Source organism: Lepisosteus platostomus, chromosome 6 (genome assembly GCF_059453375.1).
Source record: "Lepisosteus platostomus isolate fLepPlt1 chromosome 6, fLepPlt1.hap1, whole genome shotgun sequence".
Lineage (NCBI taxonomy): Eukaryota > Metazoa > Chordata > Actinopteri > Semionotiformes > Lepisosteidae > Lepisosteus > Lepisosteus platostomus.
The window spans coordinates 44,658,787-44,677,121 of record NC_142616.1 but is presented as its reverse complement, the minus strand read 5'-3'; the positions used below and the strand labels follow the sequence as shown (position 1 = coordinate 44,677,121).

Below are 18,335 nucleotides of genomic sequence, written 5' to 3'. Positions count from 1 at the left end.
CCACCCCCACCCCCTCCCTGCCACCTGGCCCACACAGACATGTCCACCCCATGTGCCGTCATTGTTGCAGCGTTCACTGCTTCGTTAGTCTCTGTCACTCATCAGTCTCTGTGCTACTGCTAGGCCAAGTGCTCCTGCCCGGCCCCCCACACCAGATAGCTGGTGTCGCATGTGCCCAGGGGCAGCCCACCGATGCTAAACCATTTCTATTGAAGCAGTTCAAATCTGTCACCCCTTTTTCAGTTCTAAAGATGTTTTCAATACATCTTTAACTTCTCTCTAGAAATGAAGCACAAAACCTCCCCCTTGAGGAAAATCCAAATGAATGCATAGCACGCAAGAGGTTAGCATAGCCCTTTTCAAACCTGACACTCAAAAGACAGGATTAAATCAGTGAATTGTCCTCAGAAGGCCCCCAGCTTCATTCCTGGATCCTGCCTGGCGACAGCAGAAGGAAATGCTGGCTGTTGGCTTTGGCTGTGAGAAGGTCAGCTGATTCCTGTCGCTATAGCGATGGTAGTGCGGCTCATGACAGCAGGCTTGGCCTAGTGACAGGGGAGGGGCATTGCGATGTTTTTCTTTTTTACTTTGTTTATTGATTACATTTTAATTTTCTAATTTTGCAAGAGCTGTCTCATATTTCTTTTAGTTTTTTCCCCCCCTCGGTTTCCTGCCAAGACTCATGAGCAGTAATGCTTCAGACAAGAGAAAAAAAAACAGATAAACGGAAATGACAACAGATGCAAAGGTGTTGCACAGCTGTTACAGGGTGTCTTAGAACACACATCAGAAAGACTCCTTGAGTTCTTTGTTGACTCTCTGTCCAGACCTTTTCTTGTCTTGATTACACCTGGTTGAAGTGCCATCTTAGGTCAGGCTAGGACACAACATGCATGTCCATCACTCCCCACACACAGCCCATCTCCAAGCCTCACCTGGACTGGCCTGCGGCCCCTCCTTCACTGCCCTGGTACAGCTGCTCCCACCTGCCTAACCCCCTTTGAAAGCTCCAGAGCTGCAGCAGCGCTGCCCATCTGAGAATGACTTCACGAAACACAGAAAATCCCTCATGATTGCAGGGATGGAAAGAGCATCCCCCTTGCCCACCAAAGTGAGCCATTCCAGGTTTAAACTGGCTGCAGCTTCCTGTGTCAAAGTTCACACCTCATGCTGGGTGTTTTAAAGTAATTGTGTGAGATTTGACAGGTTAAAATACCTGAACCAGACTGCCACTCTGCTTCATCAGTACAATCCCTGTGACTGGAAATTCCTGGAATGGATCAAACTGGTGTCCAACAGGAATCTTGTTCCAATCCTTGTATTTCTGCCTTTTTTATGGGCTTCATACTATGGGATTTTGAAGCTATATTTTTTTTACATGTGTGTACATTTTTGCATGGGTGCGAGACCACTGTCGGAGGGCTCAGAGAGGGCCGAGCGGAGAAAGAGGCGATTGTCGTATGGCGCATTCACCCCACCATGTGCACTCGAAGAAGCAGTGCTGTGCTCGCTCTGTGCCCAACCGTGCTCCAGCTTTTACTGTATTCATACACGGCGTTTGTGCCCATGTGCCACCTGACCACAATACAGTTCCTCCCAGTCCCTCTTTTCCTGCACACTTCCTTCGGATGAGTCATAAAACCAAGGTCCTGACTCTCTGTGGTCATGAAAAATCCCGGAATGTTTTTTGAAAAGACTAGGGGTGTAACCCCGGCCAAATTTCCCATTGGGCCTTTACTAATTATGACCTACTAGTAATCCCCATCTATGAACTGGCTTCATCACTCTGTTCTCCTCCCCAATGATAGCTGATGTGTGGTGAGTGTACTGGTGCACTACTAGCATGTGCTCAACACAGCAGCGTGTGGAGATTGTGTGAAAACAGTAGTAACAGGGACACCCTGTTATTACATGGTCCTCATTTTAACTTTTACAAGTGAGCGAATGACCATGAAACTCAACTAGGTGAGAACAGTGTAAGAGTTACTGAAGGGCAGAGATGAGGGACCAACGTGTGCAGGTCCTGGTCTCTGGACCTTCAGTTCTCCACTGAGTGGTTGAGGCGGAGAATGAGGGGGGACAGGGAGAGGCTGGAGAGGCTGGAGGGTGCAGGGTGGTTGAGAGAGCAGTGGGTGAGAAAGAAGGTTAAGGAGAGCAATGGGGTTACAATTTAATTTTGTATAATTTTGTCAGGAAAATTTTCTTTTTCCTGTTTTTTGGAAAACATGGTGATGGTCAGTAGAAAAATAATACTTGTTTAGAAGGCTGAAAAGATGTTACAGAAAAGAAGGCTGCTGCCCACTAGAGCTCAACCGCTACATTTCTATCCAGGAATGAAGTAAGATTAAGGTTATTTTAATCTGATTTCATAAAGTGCTGTGATCCCCTCCAGTACATACACGTACAGTATACAGTATTCAGAAATGACATGGCATTTATTGTATTTATCAAAATACAGTATAAGCTGTGGTGTTTTCAGTGTGTGGGTCCATAGCACTCCAGTGAGACTCCAGCTCTCTGGGGGAGAGTGTTGGTTCAGGTTAAAGCTTGCTGTGGAAAGCAGGCACCTGGCCCATTTCCCCAGATCTCCGCACCAGGATCCTGCAGCCAGCCTCTGCTGTTGTAGATGGGATTTATGGTGCACGGAGCTTGTGGAGATGTAGAGAGCACTGTGCAGCGGATGTGGATGGCTGAAATGCTTTATATCTGAAATGTTTATATCTGAGCTGCAGTACTGCCTGTGCTAATACAGTATTAATAAAGAATGGTTTGCATTAGTTATTTTTTTGTTTTGCTAGAAATAAGGGTTTTGAAAAGGCTATTGAGAAGCATTTTTCTTCTCTACAGTTCAATTAGCTTTGGCACTATTGGGACTTAAAGACAATTTCAAATACCGCACTGCTGCTGAAATGGAACTAAAGGCGAAATAGTGTTTTGTAAAAGACCACTGAGATCTTGAGTCAGCTCTCCTGCAGTAACAACACCCCACAGCGGCCATGTCCACTTGCACACACTGCCTCACCCCACACAGAGAGTCAGGGTTAGCATCAGTCACAGAGCTGTGTTCTGCAGTCACCGACCACAGTAGCACATCTGCACCCTGGACAGGCAGGCCTCCTGAGGCTCCAGCTGCTGACCCGTCGGAGTTGAGTCCAGTGGAGGCCCTTGCAGTGAAAGTATGTCAAGTGGACATTTCCAGGATTCTTTGAAAGAGCCATTCACACAGCACACCTGTTATTTCCTCCACGGGTTTATCCCTTTCACAGTTAACCAGGTTACAACACTTCAGTGTTTTTATGGCTAGTAACCTGCAAGCCTGTACAAGAAGCCTGTTATTGTACAGTTATAACACCATTCACGCATCACACACACATGCAGTTGTTTCTCAATGTGCATTTGCTTTCTCGTGAGCCTACCAAGCAGTTGCTGTGGTTCTTGTGCCCTCTGGTGGTTACCTCACCCAGAAAGTTTTGCTGTAGTTTTTAAGAAATCAGCTCTGAGGTGAAGCCAGTGAACATCTAGTGTTAGTGTCAGGTGGAGTGGGATTGCCCTCTGTCATCTCCTGGCCACCTACAGAGGTGCTTCAGGGTTGTGATACCTGTCTGAGTAGTTCACTTTGCACAATATGCCACTTCTGAATGTTGTGAAACACCAGAGCAGCTCCCTGTCGAAGGTGGCTCTGGTTTTCCTGTCCTGTTATTATTGGGGTCTGTATTTTCAAGACAAGCTTGTAGAAGAAACAACCTGCCTTTTCTGTATCTTTTATGTAAATTTTAGCCGTGTAATTTGTCTTGGGAAGAGCACCATTGACTGCAAGGTGGCATTTTGAATAGTTTTCACCTGGTAACGCATACAGTATGAGCTTTTTTTCTGTGTTGCAGGGGTTATCGTTTACTGACTGTCTCTGTTATAGGTTGTTCTGGCATGCGTTGTTTTGTACAAACACGATGATGATTGATTATTGGGTGAAAGTTTTATGGTGAGTTGCTCAATTCAAGTCATGAGTCATCCCAGCTAATTTTCAACTTACACTGTAGATTTCTCACCCACAGCAGGTATTACTATTTAATTGTAGTAAGAGTTTTAAAACAAACAGGTAAAATGTAGCTGAAAGGGAAAGTAAGGCTTAGCATGCTTTAAATCATTCAGAAGTAAAAATAACAAGCAAAGGAGTGCAATCATGGAAAAAAGGAGAAAGAAAGTCATAAGCTTGTATAAGGACTTAAAGGGTTGGGTGAGGAAGATGCTGCAACAGAAGAGCTTCTGTGAGAAATTCTGTTCACGTTGTGAAGCTCAGATTGAGCCTTGGTGTAATGGAATTTCTCATACAGTAGCAGGTTATCAAGCTTCAGAAACAACTTAAATCATCTGTCAAAAAGTTTAAAGTTAAATGTTTGCATTCCAATGGTTTGAGCAATATAGTTTAAATACAAACTTGATTTGAGAAATGGTCCCTATCACTGTCCTTTACTAGGAGAAATTAGATTTTAGTGTTGTATTTACATTTTGATGCTTTTTACAAGAAAAACGCTTTTATGTATAATGTCATTGTGTTTATATATAAATATAAAGGTATATGTTTTAAGGACATAGTAAATATCATGGTCATATTCTTATGGGAGAAATAGCAGTTCTTACAATCCCTAACTCCACCATGGTATTTGCATGTTTTCTAATATAGTATATTCTGTATGTATTCTTATATAGTGTGTTCTAAGGGAGGAGTGGAAGTAGGGGAAAATTCCCTCCTATATGGTGTTTCACTTTATGCCTTTCAATCGCTAACCCAGATGTATAACAGACCTCCTGTATTCAGTTGATTAGCTGTTGTGTTTAGTTTCATTGGGTTGTCTTACAAGTAGCCTCGAGCTGCATGTGTCTTAGACAGTCTTGTTCAAGGATGGTGTGATAGCAGAATATCTGTGTTCTTGATTTCTGCTTTTAGCCAGCAGTCATATCAACCCTGCAACTCACAACTGACAGCACACTGAAGCTCAGCAGGTGTGGGTCTGGCCAGTACCTGGATGGGAGACCTCCTGGGAAAAACTATGGTTGCTGCTGGAAGTGGTGTTACTTGGGCCAGTAGGGGGTGCTTATCCTGCAGTCTGTGTGGTCTTAATGCCCCAGTATAGTGACGGAGACACTATACTGTAAAATGTCCTTTGGATAAGATGTAAAACTGAGGTCCTGACTCTGTGGTTCTTAACAACCCCAGGGTGTTTTTCGAAAAAAGTAAGGGTGTTTTTGAGAAAAGTGCAATCTAAATGTAAGGAAAAAAAATTTAAGAAATAGTTATGTAGGGTCTTCACCTGCTATACTCATGTCAGCTGTGTGAAACAGGTATTGTCCCCTGATGAGGCCAGCCTGAATGAGTTTTCAGACACAAAATGTGACTCGTAGTTGGACAATCTATTATTGTAAGCCGGTAGAAAAAAACACAAATGCAAGGAACATGCTTTGAGAGTATTGTTAAAGGAATGGTTAAAATTGTTCAGCTGGTGTGCAAACTCATTGAGACAACATCTTTCAACTGAAACACCAAAGGTTGTCTTAAACTGTTTTTACACCACATTCTTTGTTTACTGTGAAATAAAGTGGCGTGCTGTTTTTTATACAGTGTCTTAACACTTCAGACAGGCGCAGAATCCTGGACATTCTGAAAGAGAAACCCAGTCTCACAGAGACAGAGACATTTTTAGTGGTGCAGGAATCTTCCAGTCACACTGGCTGCGCACACAAGCTCACACATGTACACAGATGACCGCACCGATGCACGTCCTGCGCTTATTGCTCTTGGAGACCGGCACGTGCTTCAGGGGCCTCCTGCTGTGAGGGACGTGCAGACATACATACACACACTCACACTGCGTGTTCCTGTTTTCTGTGAGAGACTGGCCGACCACAGAGTTATGGTTCCAGGTCAGGGGCCTGTCTCTTGGTCCGCGGGTCCTACTGGGTCTGCGCCAGGAGCTGAGGCGGGCGGCTGCAGCTCCAGTGACATCTGGGAGCCAGGCACTCCTGCGTTACCATGGTGACACCGGACCCTGTGACAAGTGTCTCTGGAATTGGGGGGGGGGGGATGGGGGTGATTTTCTGGGAAGTTGGCAGAGGAAGAGGAGGGGATTACCTGATGACCTGGCCCCCCAGATTGGCCTGGGTGTTCTGCTCGGATCCTTTGGTTTGCATTTCTCTAAAAAAAATCATTTTGTGTTTGTTTTTTTTGCCCAGCCGCAGACAAACAACAGTAAAAACAGTGTAGTAGGCGGCAGCAAAGACAGCAGCATTTCATCCTCCGCACCAATGGTATCTCATCTAAACTTGGTTTATTTCCTTGTTTTTTACTTGGCATTGTTCTGTTTTTCGTTTAGTTTTTGCTTTTTTTTGTTTGTTTTCAGTTACTACCCTCTTGTTCTGTTTCGCCACCCCCCTCCCTTCTTCCCCACCTTCGCCTCCATCTGGAAAATGTGTGATATGGACGATGTTCTGGTTCTTTAACAGACGCAACTGATTTGCATCCTGTGACCCACACCTGGTTCCCCTTTTACCGAGTCCCCGTTCCAAAACCTGCTGAAATAATTTGGAGTCCAAGTGCAGCACTTAAACTTCAGTGTTGGTAAAGAAATTAAGGCCTGACATTCCCTGGTTTTCGATGGGACAGTCGCCTTCTCGTTTTCCGAGCTCTGGCCCAGTGGTGTCTAGTCTGTTCCAGATGACCTCCCTAAATCAAGCACTCAGTTTCAGGATGAAGTCGAAGAACTGCAAGACCATGACACCTGCCCTGGGAGGGTCTGTCTCTTTCTCGCTGCTCTCTCCTTTGTTGCTCAGAATGCAGGGACACTTCAGGCCAGACCTTGGAAAGAGAGAATACGTCTGTTTGGTTGAAAAGTGTAGTTTCCTTTACCAGCACTGGAATCCTTGTTGGTCAAGTGAAGAGTGGGGAAAAAAGTGACGCAAAAGCACAGTACTGGTCTAGCGCCTCTTTTATTAGTGTGGCAAAGTGGGAGCCAGGGCTGTCAGGAAACGGAGCTTTGCAGTTGCAGTGAAGATGCAGTCCCTCCTTTATCTATGTACAAACTACACAGTGGTTTACTTTTAAGATGTGATTGGCACAGTTGCAGCTCAATAGTCATTAGAAATCCTCAGGGACAAGGCATTTGAAGCACTGTAAAGGTGTGGGGTGTCCCTCTAGAAAAATAGCTGGCGCTTTTAATGGGCAAGTACACAGATTTGCGTGGAACAGCTCGAAGATCTCAAGCTGGAAATCTTACAGTTTCTAGGAAATGGTTCAATTCTCACAGCTCTCAAAGAGTTTGTTGCAGAAAGTGATCTGGGCTTGATTGCCAGATAAGAACCCAGTCACGGGCAGCACTCCTCAGGGCGGAAGAGGAGAGGGGATAGCTTAGGCCGGGAGAGGAAGAGAATGCTTCCTGGAACAGACAGCCAGGAAGTAAAACCCCAGGAAGAAATTTCTCCTGCTTTGGTGCCCAAGTTCCCGAAAAAGCATAAGTACAGAAATCAATAGAAACCAATTTGCATGGAACAGCAACTTTCTTGACCCAAGTGTTGTGTACTTGCTCTTCGATGTGCCTCGTTATGAAAGTAGTTACCCAGGAGCGCTCTCTCTTTGCGTGCTGAGGTGACGTCAGCTCCCTGTTGCGATGTGCCAGTCTTACTTACACACAAGAAGGAAGAGGGCAAAGCAACAACACCCTCCTTCCATCCTTAAAACATTCTTATCAGTATTGGGGCTTGCGTAGGTCCCTTATAGTGAGGGGGCCCTGTGTCTGAAAGCCCCAATCTGGATTACTTGCGTCTTTGGCAAAAGGGACTCCTTTCTAAGATTAAACTCTTGGGGACTGCATCTTTTTGTCTTTTCAAAACAAGCTTACTGTGCGTGGGTCTTCGCAGTGTGTGTGTGTGTGTGTGGGTGTGTAGGGAGGAGGGGGTGACAGGACAGTGTATTGTGGGTGCCTGGCTATGACGCAGTGCTGAAAGCAGGCGCTTGTGAGGAGGGGAGTGTTGCCCTGGTGACAGCACCCTGGCTTTGCTGAGGGCCTGCCTTGGCAGTGCCAGGGTTGAAGGGGGGAGTGGGCACTGACAAGTCTGAGGCCACTGCTCTCCCACAGTAAAGCCCCCCCGCCCCTGCTCCCTTTATTTTCAAAGGGTTGTTTTTTAGATTTATTTTTGTAGCCTTTCCCTTTTAGCTCTCCACATCCGTATGGACTTTTATCTTTCCCTTCTCTGCCACTTTTAAATTATTGTGCTTTTCGGCTATTAATTCTTTGTTCCAGTGTTTGCAAGCCCCAGTTCTAGAACCCTCTTCTCCCCTAATCCAGAGCCCCCTGCTGTTCGTCCCTCCCTCCACCTGTCCGTGTTGTGTGTGTGTGGTCCTGGGCTCTGAAACAGTGAGCTGTACTGTAGGGGTTTGCTCTCAGGGTGTGTACCTGCTGGGCGCACCCCTTCTCCCTTTCTCTTCCGCTTTCTAAAACTCTGTCTTGCTTCCTCTAGGAACCACAGACCACTGTCGTGCACAACCCGGCTGATGGCATCAAGGTGAGACGCTGCTTTAATTGCAGAAAAGCACACAAGCCCATTCACAGGCCTCACGAACTGGTTATGTCCACATTGTCAGTTTATTTGTAGTTTCTTTAGCCCAAAGGAGAATATTCAGATCCCTTCCACAGAATGAGCAGCCTGGAACAGGGGACACAACACCAAGCATTAACAGGAGGAGGTCATGCTGAAGGTTGTCACATAGTGGGGAAAAATGGTGATAATTATATTATTCTCAGGAGACGGTTCCTGAGAAAGCTAGAGTCAAAGCCTTCTTCTCCAGTGCAGAACCTGCCACTCTTTCTCCATCTCCACACTAACAGAAACTGCCTTTCATTGAACACAGTGTGGGATTTAATAACTCTTCCCAGAAAGTCAACTTGACTGACTGAAGTCTTTTGGGAAAGCCATGAAGAGCAGCTTCCCTTTGGCATGTGTTTATACAGATATGAGCAGCCGGTGTGGACACGAGAGTGGCCAATATCTGGACCTCCAAGACCAAAATATGAGGAATTTTACAGGAATATATAATGTACTGTATGGTCCTAAGCTATAGTTGGTTCATTTAGAGACACTTTTCAAGCTTATTTCCAACCCAGTAACAATTGCTACACCATTTCAGCTCCAACTAAAGTCCATCTAAAATTCCCAGGCTCTTATTGCAGTGTGAATTGAATGGCCCTTTTTGACACCAAATGCACTTAATGAAATACTGAAAGTGGGAGCAATTCTTGGTGCGGTTGGGGGTGTTTGAGGCCCTGGGTGAGGTGACCTGCACACAGCTCCAGGATCAAGCAGGAGGCCTGCTTCAGTGTTATAAGGACAACTGGCTTCTGCTTAACTGGCATCTTAACAGCAGCCCTTCACTCTAGATTACTGATTGGCAGCTAGGAAGGATTGAAACAGTCATCTTGGCCAATTATCGATTGACTTCAATGGAACTTGAACTAGTGTCTGAGCTCCAGTGGCTGCTTGTCTGCTAAAAAGAAATTTAAGTTAACTCTGTCAATTCTACATTCCCATGCAGATGTGGAAAATGGTCTCTTCTGGTTTTAGCTCCAGCTGCTTTCTTAATGACAGGGCCATTTATTGTTTTGTATTTGGAAGTGTATTTGCAAATTTACTTTTAGCTCTTAAAATGTCAAATGGGATCTATAATGGATATCAACCCTGTATCAATTTCTGAATTTTGGAAATTCCCTCATTCAGGTGTGTTACCTGAAAGTAAGTGGACCACTGCAGAAGGAAAGAAACACTTGTGTGCGTGCCAGTTACAGGGTCATTCCCACAGTGGGTGTGTCTGAAAGTGTCACTCCTGCAGGGGGTGTGACTGACAGTGTCACTCCCATGAAAGTTGTGTCTGATATGATGACACTACCCTGATGGGTGTGCCTTATCCAATGTCTCTCCCACAGAGGACTGTCGTTGCTGGGACCTGTGAGCGCATGTGTGTGTCGGTGCCACAGTCGGCCAGTCTGATGAGCTTTCCTGTCTTATCTGCTTGTAGGGATCCACAGAGAGCTGCAATACAACAGAGGAGGAGGACTTGAAAGGTAGGGTTTTCACCTCAGCTGGTCTTCTGCTCCAGGTGGCTGGGCCAGCACAGAGCAGGACCGTTCTCCAAACATACAGAGCGGCGCAGGCGTGCAGCTTTGTGACAGGACTGCTGCGGTTCACCTCGAGTTGTCAGCTCATAAACTGGGGGCCAACTGCTCTAGATCTGCCGAGGGACGGGCTGGCCAGCTGGGTTCTGAGCATGGAGTGTGCAGTCTTGGCCTGAGAGCCCCTCCCTGGTGCAGCAGATTACTGCAGAGGTAATCCCTGCTCCCAGAGAGCCCCAGTCCAGTTATTCTAATCAGTCACACTAAATCACCCGCATTTAAAGATTATAGACACTTGTTGAAACAAGCGATCAGTTATTCAAGCGGTGTTTCATTGAAGGGAACGCTGGTCCTTGAGGACTGTGGAATATTTGGATTTTTGTTCCAAGTGCTCTCTCTATTACTTTATTGAGCACAGCACCTTTTTAATTGGCTCAAGTAGGTAGTTGCATCAGCATGCATAGGCTGCAAAGGAACGAGCCTTCATCAGGCTCCACAGCCGAAACGTTGTGCCTCTTTTCTTTTCGGCGTGGAACAAACCTTTACTCTTGTACATTTGTAATTGATTTTAATTGAAATTGGGATCCAGGCTTTTAGAAATTGATGACCTGCTGGAACTGGGCTCTGCAGGACCGGGATTATAGCCTTGTGCTGTAATGTTGCACTATAGGGTCCATTTCGTGCTAAACAGACCAGGGTTGACATTGCATATACTGTAGGGCCACACTTTACAGAAGATCTGGGAAAGACTCAAATGTTGGGGAAGGCTGTAGTCTCACCTCTGATAAGCAGGCATAACAAATTATTATATGTTGCTGACATTGTGCTTGCTCCCAGTTAAAGCTGGTCAGAGTAACCATAGTTCTAAGTGTTAATGGTACAGGGAGAAGGTCAAATTCCCATTGCTTAAAAGTCTCACCCATGTGTGGGTGACTTTTACACAAGCTTATTTATTTCAAGCCTGTTGCTTTTAAATCTTTCGCAGATGTGTAAAGTTAAAATAACATGAAATTTCTCATATTTCTTCCTTTCCTTCAATTTTTTCAAAAGCCCACATCAATACTGTACCGTGTAATTGTATTAGGATATCAAAAGAGGTTGTGTTTTTTTAACATTGCCACAAAACATAAGTTATTGGCCATGTCCTAAATGCTGCACTAAGCCCTAAGTCCTTCCTCCATGTACGGACTTCTGTGATGTAGAGCAAGCAGTCGTTACCAAAGGGTCATGGGACACCCTTGCATGGTGTCATTCGCTGGTTATGGCTCATGGTCAAAATGCTTTCTGTTGTTGCTGCTTTTGCTCTGCCTTTTTTTCTAGTGGCTAAGTGTATACAGTACCTACAAAGACTTTCTTAAATGATTTTTCGCTAAATGTGTTCATGTTGAGCAGGCTCGACTCAAAACAGGCAAACTAAACAAAAAAAAAAGGAAAACTTGCCAATACGGCTGTTTATTCAAAGCTTTGCACTATTAAGTGTGTTTTTTCTTCTCTGTCCCAGAACAAAAATGACTGTGGAACTTAAATGTGTTCATTAAAATTAAACAGGACTGATTCAAAGTGGGCACAGTAAACTAAATTAAGTAAATTTGGCAATACCTCAAAGCTTTGTATTATTAAACATTTCATCTTTACATGTATAAAATTCACCCCAGGTAAATGAATATTCATCAATCGAAATGGGATGATGAAATAATAGTTTTATATCAACATTTCGTACCTAGAATACATGTCAAATCCAAAGTAGCCTAAAAAAATTGTGTTTTTGCATTTTGCTAGCACTTGAATATTTTGTCTACGGCAATTGATTTGAATGGTAAACACATGAAACGTCACCATTTTGCAAGTAATTTAGGGTAATTCCCTTCAGTGACATCTGCTCCGATGCGGACCAGAGAAGGTTGCATGGAGGGCCCATTGGGGACACTCATGGGCACCCCTGTTAAACACAAATCAGAAAAGGGACACCCGAAGCCCTTGTAGGCTTCAGCAGGAACGCATACGGTATGTGAAGGGCACTGGAACGCAAGTGTGCATACTGGGACACGGCCATCGTTGCATAACTTCTGTTTTTGCCACGAAATATGAATCTGCTGGCTCTCAGACAGAACAGTACTGCAAAGTAGACTCAAACACTGAACTTCTCTACACTTTTGACATCAGTGCTGCTCAGTCCTTTTAAAAGAGAGTGGCACTCTCTGCTGTCCTGGGTGAGGGTGGCAACTTTCATGTGATGGCAGTAGGTGGAGAGGTGTACTGTGCTGTTTTCAGTATGGATGTTGGAAAGATTGTGTGTCTGGTAGGGAAGCACAGGACACTATAGCAAAGCCCCACCATAAATCTGCTGACAGCCCTCAAAAGCACTTTGCTTCTTTCCGTAACCTAGTTCAGCCCGTGAGATGTTATGATGTGTGATGTTCATGGCGCTGTGACAGCTGTTTGGTCTCATGTTTGTGGGAAAAAATTCACTTCTCCTTCAGACGTTTTGCTGATCTGGGGTCTTTGAGAGTCAGTGATTATGGCCAACTGTGTTGTGCAGTGTATACTGTATACACATAGTGACAGTGTCAAGAGAGGGACAGTGTGTGCTGTGAACAGGACCTTTCCCCAACACTGCCTCTGTAGTTTTGGACAGCTTCACACAATTAGATACCAGCAACCCAAAGGGGCAGATTCATTTACTTTTAATTTAATTCCCTTGAATGCGTTTCAGTTGTGGTGGAGGACAAGTTAAGCGTGGAAATGAGTCGTCTTGGCATGGCAGCTGAAGCCACTGCAGGAGCTCCAGGCTTGTGTGAACGTTGGCGTCAGGTGCTGTTGGTCTGTCTTTGGTGCCTTATTTGGTGAAAGTCTGCAAGGACAGGCACAGTGAGATACCATTAATACTGGAGCCTGCAGCCTGCCGGGCCCCAGATGGACCAGTCAGTTTGCGCAGCTCGGTGTCTTCTCTCCCTGCCTGCCCCGGGCCTTGTGCAGCCAGCTGAGACACAGGCAAGGAGAAGGGGAGGTGACGCCCTCAGTCTGTGTGGGAAGGCAGCCCGGCGTGAGTTACAGGGAGTGTGAACAGGAGGGTGGCGGTGTGTGATGGTGTCTTGTGTTTCAACCCCCCCCTTGTGTTTCTTTTTGGCTGGGCCAATGGCGGCAGTGTCCGGCCGTGGCGCTAGCTGCGACAGCGCGGTGGTGAGCCAGTGCAGCGCCGCGACTGAGGACCTGACAGTGCAGGTGGGATCCGCTCAGTGTCCGCCAGCCAGTAAGTGAGCAGCCTGCCTCCTTACCCACAACCCCCAACCCGGCACACGTCCCTCGTGCCTCCGCTCTGATCACACCCCCCACCTCCTTAACAGCTGTGAGGATCCAGCTCCTCAGCCCTTACCCACGCTGCCCTCTCCTGTGTCTCTCACCCCTGGTTCTGTAGTTCCCTGAACCTCTAACCGATTCATAGCTCCTACTCTCTTCAGATTCACAAGCACCACTGCTCATCTGTGTGTCCTCCCACACTCTAGACCAGCCAGCCTCGCTCTGAAACTTCACCTCTATTCCCGTTTGTTCGCCTGCGTCTCCCCGCCCGACCATCTGCCAGGAATGGCCCTGCTGTCTTCACCTCCACTGCCCTGTTCCCCCAGTGTCACTGCCTGATCATCCTGGCACACATACCTGGCTGTATTCTGTCTCCCCTTCCTTTATCTGACCATGTACTGTCCACGTACGGATTCTCTCATCTTTTCTGTAGACTCCATGCTTTCTTCTTCTGTGGGTTCTGTTCCTCCCACAAAATCAATAGGTCCTTACCTGTTTATTCCATGATCTTTGCATGTGATCTGTGCACCCTTTTACTGGGTTCAAGGTTTCCTCTTGATTGCCCGAGCAGCGCCACCCTTGTCCGCCCTTGTGCCCAGTTCCTTTTGGCGCTGTCCAGCCCAGCCCAGGTCAGCCCTTCACAAGTGCACCCCTCCTTCCTCTCACAGAAAATTCAAACCCTTCCTTATGCTCTTAATTCTCCAGGTAGCCTTTGGTAATCCCAGGAGGATGCCCAGTGGACTGTGTTATTTTGTAGGGTTGCTCCTGCTTTTGATTTCCCTGCTCCCTGTTTTTTTTATATCCTTCCTTCCGACATGCAGTGTGATCACTGGGGAGTCACTCTGGATGTCTGAAGGTGTGGAGCCAATTTTTTATCTTTTAAGCACGTCTCAATGATGCCATTTGTCGTGATCTGCCACCAGACAAAAAATGTTTCCTCAGAATAAAGCTTTAACAGTGAATTATTTGTATATTCTGTTCTCTCTGTTTGTGCCAAAATAAACAATGTTTGGTTGTAAAGAAGGTCTAAATTGTATGACGCCTTCAGAATGTGCTTAGATATTCTCTTCAAATTTCTCTGCCACAGTTTTGAAGTTAAAGGGTATCTGGTGTGTTGTGAAATTCATGTATGTCACTGTGCGCCATGCCTGCCCTGCTCTCCCTCAGGGTGAACACAGTGGTACAGAAGAGCTGACTTTTCAAAGATCCAGGAATCCTTGCATTCATTAAACACTCAAGTATTAAATATTGGGGACCCTAATTCACAGAAATATAGACATTGTGTTTCCTGGTTTGTTAGTTATCCTCTCCACTCCTGTGTTGTGGGATGATTTCTGGTGTACTTTTACGAAGATGAGACCCTTGCCAGTGGCCGCGAGGGTGGGACCTGATGACATCATCTTCCTTGCAAGCCCCTGACCTCTGGCAGCAAGCCAGCTGCTGTAGGTCACAGTGACACCATTTAAAGGGGTCACTCTCTGAAGACTGACATCATCCCAGCTTTTATTCTACATCCATGGCCCTGGCCTGTTTCTTAAATGAATTTCTATAATTTTTAACAAAGATGAAGCTACCTCCTTACAAAATTTTATACTTAGGAATTTTCCACATTTAATCCACATTACACAATATACTGTATAAGAAAGGCAACTAACAATAGCATCCATTTTGGCCATCCTATTGTTATACAGCTTCTATTCACCCATTTTTTGAAAATTCCAGAGAACTTTACCAACATGACTGGTTAGCTTGTTCCTGACCCCTACAAGTCTTTATGTGAAGTGCTTCCTATTGAAATGTTGTCCAAATACACATCCTCTAAGTGTCTCCTTTAGCCCCAGGTTCTGGTGGCACTTTTAATACAGAAGTAGTCTTTTGGATTAATTTAGTATAAATGCAAACAGTAGTTTCAGGACTCAAGAGGCTCAGTTCCTCCATCTTGCCTATATGTTTTATTTGTATAAAATGAGGTATTAACCTTGTTGCTTTTCTTTGTAGTGGTTCCAGAGCAGCACTGTACTTCTGTAAATGTGATGTTCCAAATGGCATGACTAGTATAATGTGTTAAGACCATAAGATTGTACCAGCACTGCCTAAATTTAACATCCGTTGGTTTACACTCTCTGTTTTCCATTCTTTTAATTGTATTCTTCACTTGCTTACACTGTGTAGTGTCAAGTTGGCTTGATTGTCAGATTTGGTGTGCGCACACGTTTAATACAAACTTCAGATCAGTGCTCAAGGCAGCCTCAGGGGAGCAGTATCTTGTCTGGCACTAATGTGGAAATGCGCTGTTTGTCAGGAGTCGTAAGCCATTAGCACAGCTCTTCCAGCAGTCTACTGAGGCAAGCATAGTTGCCACCTATAAAAAGGTTGATAAAGCTGGAAGAGGTACTTCAGATAAAACTTACTTTGTTTACCTGTAAGATTATAGAAACAACAATTAGAATTAAACCAAAGCATCACCTATATGAAAATAGGATTCTAGGGAACAGTCAGCCTAGATTTAGAAAAGGTAGGTCTCCCTAAACTAGGACTGTTGCACCCTGTCTGTTGCAATTGAGATGTTTAACACAAGGCCTGAAGTAAACCACAGTCTTCTACAGAGCTTATAACTCCTTAATGCTAACTGCATATTTCTACTGAGCTAATAACAGTTTAACAACTGCAATTGTTATTGTGGTATTATGTGTTTTGCCGGTGCTTTATCAGGTGTAGCAGTATTCATGGTTATTAAATGATACCAATTCACCCTTTTCCAGAAACCAAAACATTGAAAATGTGTGTCATGTAAGTTAGTTTATTGTTAGCAGTGGCAAAAATGAGTCTTTGAAGGCCCTTCGTAGTCCTTCATCAGATCACAGTTGGTGAAAGGTAGCTCTGAAAAGAATCACTTTCTGTGGAAGCCTGTCCAGTCCCTGTGTCACACAGATGCTTGCCCAGGTCCTCTTGGATTCGGGCAGTGCTGGTCCTTGCTGTTGAGGGGTAGTGTAGAGAAACTGTGCCTCTTGTGGAGGAGAAGGCTGTCTTATTTCTTCCTTGCACACGTTAGCATCCAGATGCTGGATAGTTCATATTTTTACACATATATACTTATGTTTCTGCCTTATCAATACCATGTGGCCTGTTGCTCATAAAATGTCAAGTGCATCAAACAGCTGTACAGCAGTAGCCTTACTTCTATTTCTGGGTAACTGCCCTTGGTTAACCCTGACCTTTCCTCTTTTGCCCATTGGCCTTTAGTTTCACAGCCTGAGGCTGAAGGGGAGCTTGCAGGCTCTTCTGTCTGAGAGAAGATTACAGGACACTTGATAGTGACCTTTTCTGGCTTTTTGTCCTGTTGTCTGCGAGAACATGCTTCTTCTTAAAACCGCACCAGGGTTGATTTATTGCACTCAGCTGTCCACCTCTTCCCTTCTCTTGCTTCGTGCTGACCTCAGGCCTGCACCCTCCTGGCCTTTCCTGGGCTATTGGATATATCCTTACAGAGAACGTCCTGCTCTTTTCCTGCCCTGCCATTATCTGCAGACAGGGAGCCCTGTCCAAGAAGCCCCTAATGTCTCTACAGAGCCCTAGATCTCCCTCTGCTTGCTGTGCGATGCTGTGGGATGCTGCCTCCTTGCATTACGCTAGTGTGTTTCTTTTTGATTATTAACATTTTCTTTTTCTCTTCATGTTAAAAACTTTCTGTTCTTTTATGGTTGGTCCCAACATCTTATTTTGCTGTGCTGTTGCATGTCGCGAGTGCTGTGTGTCGAGTGCATTTTGGGCACATGTTGGCTTTGTGTTTATTTTATGTTGTGTCTTTCAGCTGGCCCACTGCATGACGTGAAGCGAATTGCTTGGAACAGTTCAGGACAGGCTTCTGATTTAGATCACTCTCAGTCCGTAGCCTCTGCTGGGGCGCTTGGCAGCAGCAGCACACAGCAGTGTAAGTGCTGGCCCAGGTGTGTGGGAGTTTTCCTGATGCTCAGGCCTGGTTTACAGTGCCAGGCAAGCACACCTTTTAGCACTGCAGCACCTGTTATTCCCTCACCTTCCACAGCCTGGACTGCCTCCTTCCCCAGCAGTCTCCCAGATAAGCTCAGGTGAGATCAGGCCAATTTAAATTCAGTCATGGTTTACTACCACGTCAGACAGGTCCTGATGCTTCTCGACAGTACAGATGTCCTTCAGGCTGTGTCAGAATCTGTTGGGGTTTGTGTGAACGTTGACCTCTTCATCTGTGGCTCAGTGTTGAGGTGGTGTTGACTAGTGTTGAACGGTGTGAGCAGATCATTGGAGAAAGCTTCTCTTTCAGTGTGTTCTACGATATACATTTCTTATACTGTGGGTGCCTTCAAATAGTGGTGTTTTCTTCTCCATCCTGCCAACATTGAGAATGAAATCAAATTAAAACAGTTATATAAGGAGCGCAGTGCTGGTAAAATATTTCAATAGAAGTTGCCATGAAGTTCTCTTTGCAATAGCTAATGGCTAAGATGTGATTTCAGTTAGATGAGATTTCTGTGAGTTATTTAATAAAGCCAAGTGTTAACTAGCAAAGACAGGGCTCATAATAACAGAATGAGTGAGAACTACAGTCCATGAGCCTGTGGCAGTGCAAGACAGCAAATGTTGACAAAGGATAGTTGGCTGCATTGGGATTCGAGGGAAATTAAGGGAACTTTAACAGGTTAGCTTGGAGGAGTCACCAAAGGATCGTGAGAGCCAGAGTGTCTCCAGAAGCAGGTTAGCAGATCAGAAGTGAACACAGCACACATAGCAGGGTGACCTTTCTTTGACAAAGACACGCTGGTTTATTGATGGGGGTCAGAATAATTTTTAGGAATTCCTGCTCTACTATCTGAATGATTTCAGTCAGAAATTCAGAAAGAGTTGTTG

At 45.3% G+C, this 18,335-nt stretch overlaps 1 protein-coding gene across 16 annotated transcripts in view; it reads left to right on the top strand.

Annotated features, from left to right (window-relative positions):
• Positions 1-18,335, top strand: part of LOC148661785 (calcium/calmodulin-dependent protein kinase type II subunit gamma) — a 112,899-nt gene that overhangs the window by 85,250 nt on the left and 9,314 nt on the right. For 4 of the 16 annotated variants that reach the window (XM_088636054.1, XM_088636056.1, XM_088636058.1 and 1 more), the window contains 4 exons: positions 8,509-8,553; positions 10,061-10,106; positions 13,300-13,404; positions 17,263-17,382. In XM_088636054.1, the coding sequence (XP_088492180.1) occupies positions 8,509-8,553; positions 10,061-10,106; positions 13,300-13,404; positions 17,263-17,382 (316 nt within the window). Of the gene's footprint in view, positions 1-6,228; positions 6,304-8,508; positions 8,554-10,060; positions 10,107-13,299; positions 13,405-17,262; positions 17,383-18,335 lie in introns of all 16 variants that reach the window. The other 12 variants (XM_088636063.1, XM_088636065.1, XM_088636066.1 and 9 more) reach the window with 7 other exon arrangements.